General features: G+C 29.3%; 1 protein-coding gene across 3 annotated transcripts; it reads right to left on the bottom strand.

The window, feature by feature from the left end:
- Positions 1-568: 568 nt before the first annotated feature.
- On the bottom strand, positions 569-4,558 carry LOC145638858 (bZIP transcription factor 27-like). 3 transcript variants are annotated; one of them, XM_081689904.1, is made up of 3 exons: positions 3,872-4,553; positions 3,555-3,632; positions 569-872 (listed from the first exon to the last, which is right to left on the bottom strand). In XM_081689904.1, the coding sequence occupies exons 1-3, from the start codon at positions 4,247-4,249 to the stop codon at positions 801-803; spliced, it is 528 nt and encodes a 175-aa protein (XP_081546030.1). In that variant the 5' UTR covers positions 4,250-4,553; the 3' UTR covers positions 569-800. The 3 variants fall into 3 exon arrangements, with proteins under 3 accessions (XP_081546030.1, XP_081546031.1, XP_081546029.1); XM_081689905.1 differs by lacking the exon at positions 569-872 and adding an exon at positions 885-3,420 and having other exon boundaries at positions 3,872-4,556; XM_081689903.1 differs by lacking the exon at positions 569-872 and adding an exon at positions 886-3,380 and having other exon boundaries at positions 3,872-4,558.
- Positions 4,559-8,113: the final 3,555 nt, after the last annotated feature.

Below are 8,113 nucleotides of genomic sequence, written 5' to 3'. Positions count from 1 at the left end.
TTCCTGATGTTAGTGGTCCACAATGAATTAATGTGAACCAGGTCCATTTAAGAATTTGTACTTTAAAAGAGCTTTTAAGTCAGTCTACAGATTACGATTAAGACATTTCTATTAAACTGATAATAAAAATAGTTTAGTTTGATGAATCAAAAAGAGTATAATCTAGGTTTGAATATAAAGGATACATGTTCACATAGTATGTAGGAATGTAGGATGATGATTGATGATGTCCTCATGTTTATCGATTTTTTTCTATTAAGTGAAAAGTGGAAGCTAGGATATTCTTAACCCCAAAAAATCAATAGTTCCTTTAATAATTTTTAATTTTTTTAAAAAAAAAAAAATTGTATGTACTAGTATATAAAAATATTGACGGTTGAAAATTGCAATTGCATTAAAGGTCCCACTACTGTGGCCCCAATACAATTAAAAGTGACTTAATTTTGCTAAGCACTAGCAACTAATTATTAAACTGTTTTTGTCTAATCATCTCAACCACCCGTACAATTCCATTGGACAAGAAAAATTAAATCATTGGACCAAAATCAAAGTATAGGAGGTATGACTATGACATAAACACACACAATAATGACATATAATTAAAGAACAAAATATTTACAATACTCCGTATCATAGTACACGTTTATGTTTCATCAGCAAAACTTCCAACTCATAATTTGTACAATGCATTAAACAAGGCAAAGCAACCCTAAACTCTACTACTCCCCATAGCAACCCTAATATATACTACTCTTCATAGAAACCAATCCAAAACTTGGATTAATTTTCTTATTCTGACCTCAAAGTGGTGCTGTAGACGATCTACTATGACTGTGTTTTCTTGGCATTTCAACCGGGATAGATAGAGATAACTGCAATCACAACCAAAAAAAAAATATTGGCAAATTTGAGATAACTTTTCTTCAAAATTCAATATATTACAACAACTTTTTGGCTACACATTACAATTTATTTAATGGAAGGTACACTTTATTGTCATAAATGCAACATTTATTTATTTTATACTCTGTACTAACTATTGACTTCAAGGTTTTTAAATTGTCAAATAATTCTGTGTGTGTATATATATATATTCGTACTTATATTGTACAAATTTTCAATACAGGACTTTTCTTAACCAGTCTAAAAGTTGAAAGCTTTAGCTAATTCTACAAATAGAGCAACATGTTCTCCTTTGCTATTCACTAATTCGCCTCTTTGTAATTATATTTTAGGTAAGAGATGAATGCACTTTAACATTGAAGAATCTCACATGAGTCAATTCTAATCGGGTTAGCATACACGACCCCTTGTGAGTGAAGGGAAAGTATGAGAATTTGCATCCCAAAAATGCCCATGAGAAACAATCCTTATCAATGAATCCGTGTGTATATGACTAGCACCTAAAAATTAATTTTATAAACTACTCCGCATATTCATAAATATGTAGTAAAATCGTACAAACAGTTGATCATAGGTTTCCATTAACCACTAATGGTTGATTGTCAAATGAAGTCTAAGTCCTAAACTTTAGCAACTTAAAGTTTTTAACCTAAATTACCAAATTTGAGTACACTCCCAATTTGGTAGGTTCAAGTGTTCAACATTAAAATACCATTTACAATATAGCCAAGTTTTTGTCGAGGTAATTCACAACGGCTTGGGCTTAAAGTGGCTCAATGGCCACTTTTAAAGTTCTAATCATGAGTGACAAATAATTCTAGCCCCAACCACCCAACAGTCCAACTCAGTCCAACACCCACGACAAAACAAAACAAAACAAAAAGGTGACTATGATATGAATTATGATAATGAAATTTAAAGCTGACAAAATTATCTAAACTTTAGCACTATGATAAGTGATAGAATTATTTAAAAAATCTTACAAGAGAAATAGTAAAAATATCTGGCCAAAGAAATTGACTATTCCACACAATGACGACGGAAAGTCTGAACTTTTTTTTTGTATTCTTTATTAGAAGAATTTAGTAGGCATGAATTATAGTTTCTTGGCTTAGAATCCTCGTCTTATGTGGCCCTACATAACAATATAATATTAATTTTTGCGTAATATAATACCACACATTATTATGGAGAATTGACTTTGGCACTTTGAAATTTCTATTATAATTCTCTGTTCTTACTTCTAATATTTATTCCTCACATAATAAAGAGAAAAATAAATGTAATTTAGAGATAGAGAAAGTATTCCATAATAAGTTAGAAATTATGAAAAATAATAGTATCATATTCACCAATTTTAATCGTGATATTTTTGCCTTTTACCAATTTCATACAATAAAGGTTAAATAGGTGATAAATTTTGAATAAACAAACAAAAAGCGGTGCAAAGATAGATACTAAACACTTGTAAAATTGATGTTAAGATTTTGAACAACCTATATAACTTTTTCACTCAAATCACGGGGCAAATGAAAGTGCTTTCAAAATTTCACACAATCATATCCATATAGGTCTAGAATTTAATAGACAACTATTTTGAGAGTATTTTATATGCTCCACTTACAAATAAGAGTGTCAAAATCATAGCTAAAAATCACTTATTCCTCTAATCATGGGACACTACCTAGAAATCGCTTATTCCTCTAATCATAGGACAATTTTATATTAGGAATTCCTATTTACTTGTATTAAATAAGTAATCTCTCTACGTATATTAGCTTTTATTTTGTGTTATATGATTAAACTTTAAGTTTTCAATCTCTATTATATTAGAAGATACAATGACTTGCATTATAAAATTATCAATGATCCATTCATCTTTGGATTAGTTTCATCAAGTAAAACTTTTGTTTTAAACAAAATGATCAATAATGATCAATTCGATTTTAAAGACAACATCTGAAAGAAAAGCAAAGAGTTTTAGACAAATTTAATCCTTAATTACTTACCATAATACGTCTACACATAACGTGTTAAGGAAAATGCAAACTAAATTAGTTAATATGTTGAACTATCACTTTATAATCATTACAAACTATTTTTGAAAACAATTAATTGAATTTTCTTGATCATAATATTTCTACATAATATACCTATGTCAAAATATAATGCCTACTTTCTATTGTACTAATTGTAAATTATGGTAGCATTCCTCTCCATTAATTGTATCCCACTATTATTATACGTAGTACATTCAAGGCTTACGTATACCCATGCGACATGTGTTATACAAGCGCACGTGCACATAGACTATAACTTGTATATTTGTGTAGTTAATTCATGGGACACTAGCTAGTAGAACACATGATCGTGCTCATAAGAGCGCGTGTTCAAGATCACACAGTCTTACGCGCCACCGGACGTACCAGGTACACCCGAAAATATAATAAAATTTGCACACAAACTCTGGATCTACCCTGGACATTATCCACAACAATTGTTAAATAAGCAGCTCCCCTGTTTACGTTGGGACAGCAGTAAAAGGGAAAAGGTCAAAGACCAGATCACATCCAAAATAAACATGAATTTAACACATTTAGGGCTGCATAATCAAACACAAACATAAGTAATTAATTAAGATAAGTAATCACCATTTGTTGCTGTTTCCTAAGCTTAGCATTTTCTTCTTTCAATTCAGCATGTTCCCTTTCCAACTGACTTGTATAAGCCTGCACAAAATTTTGAAGGAATATACAAAATATATGGTATACCCCATATATATTGCTTTTGGAAATTAATTTAAAGCATCTCTAACCATAAACATAATTTAGTATCACATCCTTGATAAATTTATAACTAACATACTTATATAACACATAATGACAGTCGATAAAATATAAGGTAGCACCACATCAACAATGTTATTATTAATGTAACGCAAACGCGTTATAAAAGAAAGAATGAGGACCTGTCTACGAGCACGAGACCGAGCAGCGGACTCTCTATTCTTCATCATACGCTTATGCCTTCGATCAACACCAATTTCACCATCGACAATGTTCTGATCTTCAGACATCCGCTTGTTTTTGACAGAAAAACAAGTGGAATTCAACAAAGAAGTGGCAGAAGAAGAAACAGCAACAGTAGCCAAAGCTTCAAATGGGGAGTTTAGTGAAGAAATAAAACCAGGGGTGTTAAGACTATTAAGAAACTCTTTCTTAAACATCTCATTTTTATCATCTGCATCATCAGCTTGATTTTCTGTTTGATCTTTATCTTTGATTGAACCTCGAGATAAGAAGTCTTGTAAAGAAGATTGGTGGATGCCATTCCAAAGTTCTTCCATGATTTTTTTTTTTTTTTTTTTTTTTTTTGTTTTTGTTTTTGTTGTGGGTTTTTTTGGGAATTTTATTATGTGATTATATGAGAGAAAGATTAGGAAGATCAGGTGAAATATTGAGGAATGGAGATGAAGGTGACATGCAGAGATCAGAAAGAAAAAAGTTAAAATGAAATTTAATATTTGGGGTTTGGGGTTTTTGGCAGAGAAAGAAATTGATTCTATTCAAGATTGGACAAAAGTAGGAGAAATTAAGGGAGAAAAAGATTCGATTTTTAGTGAGGTAAGTGTACTAGTGGTGCTTCTCTATTGATATTTTTACATGGCTTGAGCAATAGAATTGCTCCAACCTGGCACCAATAACAATTTTAGACCACATATTTTTCTAAGTGGGACCTCATTTCTGGCCACCTAATGTCTCCAAATAATGATGACTTATGTAATAAGACATGTCAAACCCGACCCTATCCGAAGGGCCCACTACCCGAGTAAAGATAATATAGGGCGGGCTCGTGAGATAATACAATCCAACATGAAAAAAACACGACATGGCATAAAGGATATATTATCTTCAGCGTATGCTCGGCTCACTTCAGTTTTATTTCTAATTTTCTTTTTTTAAAATCACTTTAGTTCAACTCGGCTCAGCTTAATTCAGTTCATTTCCTTTCGGTTCATTTCAATTTTGTAAATTAGAACAGGCCGTTAATGCATATTTTTTTCGGAGAAGTGGTGAAATATGATCAATAGTGACACTACATAACTGCTAAAATAGTTTAATTTGACGTAGAAATACAAACATGACTAGGGGTGCAAATTAAGCGAGCCGATCACGAGCTAAGGGATACTCAACTCGAATCGAAAACATTTTTCAAGTGCTCAACTCGTGCTCGTTAAAGTTTCGAGCTAATAAAACCTGCTCGACTCATGCTCGTTAAAGTTTCAAGTCGAGTAGCTCACGATTTACTTGGCCCTTCTAAAATTATAGGTCTTTATTGTTTTTATTCACTTTATATAGTTTCTTTTTATTATTTTATTTATTATTAAAGATTTACTCTTTTTTATATATATAATATAAATTAGCCTGTTCATACAGCTTAATTTCATTTCACTTCAGTTCAATCCAGTTCAGCTTCAATCAGTTCAGTTCACCTCCTATCAGTTCAATTCAGCGCCTTATTTCCTTCTCTCATAAAATATTCATTTCAGCTCAATTCAGTTCAGTTCAATTCAGTTCAGCCCAATTCAGTAAATGTGAGCAGGTCCTTAACTCTTATTGAGTGTCAAATTGTTCATGGTAATAACGTTGTTTGTAAATTCTATATTCATAAAATATATTATCGAGTTGCTCACGAACTTATCAAGTCGAGTTACAGCTTGCTCAACTCGTGCTCATTAACATCTCGAGTCAATTCAAATTTGAGTCGACCCAACTAAAGCCAAGTTCGAGTTGCATGCTCAACTCAATTAGCACCCCTAAACATGACACAACACAACACGTAATAAGTGAGCTTAGACATGGATTGGACCTAAGAGCACTCTCATTCATGGGCAAAAAAATGTCCATGAGGAGAATTTAATGGTAAAAATGCTAAAAATGTTATCCCACTCATGAGCAAAAAAAAAATGTCCATGAGGAAATTATCAAGTGCCCATAGGAATGGCAAAAATAAATTGTTACAGTACCTATGGGTCCTACCTCTTTATAAAAAAATTAGATAGTGTTTGTGAGAGAAAATAGAGGAGAGATGGTGGTTTGGTTTTTTATTTAGCCTATGAGTGTGGGAAGAGTTCTTAAATAAAATGCCCATAAAAAAAAATGGAAAAGAGGAGTGAGAAAGTGAGTAGAGAGAGTGTGACATTTTTTTTTTGCCCATGAGTGAGAGTGCTCTAATAAAAAAGAAAACAAATTTTGTACAAGGCATGACCCACGACCGTCTTTAGACCCAAGTACTTTTTCGACCAGTTCTTAACTACTTGCAGTGATTCAACATTTAGAATATACTTCCTCCCCATCGCAATTGATGAATTATAGAAAATTCACACACAAATCACTAAAGAGCGACACTGAAGTGATTTATATATTTGTCCATATGGTTAGACTGGTTACCTTCTAACTATGTTATGTAATGTACATTTTATTTTTAGATTGCTCGATAAAAGTAGTACTCCGTAATACCTTACTACTACCTTTCATTACATTTTGCTTCATAATTTTAAAGAAAGTTTGCACTTTACAACCTCTAAAATCTAATCTAATCTAATCTAATATATATATATATATATATATATATATATATATATATATATATATATATATATATATATATATATATATATATATATATATAAAGTAGGCATTTTTGGAGAGCATTGAGAGCGCCACATAAGAAAAGGTATATTTTCGACCAATTAAAAATTAGATTTCTATTTTATTTTAGATTTAAAAAAACCACTCGCCACCTAAACAAAAGTGACGAAAGAAATTTTAAATTTTTGACACGTAGGTAAAAACGACGAATAGTAATTTATTAGGATTTTAATTATTTAAGAACACTAAATTTTATCATTTTTATTTGTTACAAAACTAAAAATTATCTTTAGATATTAGGATTTATATTATTTAAAAAACTAAAAATTATATTTTGATATTTAAAAAATATAAATTATCATTTGATGTTAATGGTTTTATGTAAATATCCGATGATATGATACTTTCATACAAAATTTTAAAACTTATAATGCAAGAAAAAAATTAATAGATCACCAAAAAAATATTTATACACAAAATGTATATAAATATTTGTGCATCGCCAACACATACATAAGCAAAAGTAATATTTCGAACAATGAAAAATTATATTTATACATTAATTTAGAATTTTAATTTACAGTCGTCATTTAAGAAAAAATTAACAAATGAAATTTGAGAATTGAAAACAAAAAATAGTAATTTAAGATTTAAATTATTAAAAAAAAACAAAAATTATATTTTATATTATCTTTTATATTAGGATTTATATTATTTTAACAAATAATTAGAAATTAAAAAATATATTTTGATTTAATGATTTTATCTAACTATCCGATAATGAGATAATATTTATTTCAATTTATAAATTCAAGTTCTATATACGTTAAATTTGAATAAGAATAATTTAAAACTTAACAAAATATTTTACCTTAAATTAATGTTAAAATAATAAAATAGAAAATAAAAAACAAAAAATATTAAGAAATTACAGAAAAAATATACAAAATGAAATATTTAAAAACCGTGCATCGCACGGGCTTACATCTAGTCAATACTATAGACGGAAGTAATCACCAGCATTATCCCATATTACACGTGTCGCGTTCTCAATAAAAAATTTCCAAAAATTTTTTTTCCTTAAAAAAAATAGCTGATGATAATATTTTTTTAAAAAAAAAAAAATATGCTGCTAAACAACCTAAAAATATAGACCAATAATAATTGCTTAAATGAATAAAATATTTTTTTTAATAGCTAATCTATAAAATGTATATTCCGTTGAATCTTTATATAAAATGCATGGTTCGTTTTCTACTAAAAATAGGATTTTAACTCAATTTTAAATTCATAATATGTCTGCAAATTAAAATTAAAGATAAGTACTCTACATTAGCGTATAATTTATAATAATTTGATAATATAAAGAGATACTTTGTATTAACTTATAGTAATTTATAATTTTTTTTTCTTGTGAAAATTCGAGCAACGCTCGGACAAAGAACTAGTACCATATATTGAGGTCACCATCTGGTTTTTTTTTTTTCAAAAAATTAGATTTCATCACCTCATCATTAAAAAATAAAAAAAATTCAAAACTTACTTTTTGTTATGAAAAT

The sequence above is a fragment of the Chenopodium album genome, chromosome 7 (assembly GCF_948465745.1).
Source record: "Chenopodium album chromosome 7, dcCheAlbu1.1, whole genome shotgun sequence".
Lineage (NCBI taxonomy): Eukaryota > Viridiplantae > Streptophyta > Magnoliopsida > Caryophyllales > Amaranthaceae > Chenopodium > Chenopodium album.
The sequence above is the reverse complement of the archived record's forward strand: the minus strand, read 5'-3'. Positions and strand labels throughout refer to the sequence as shown.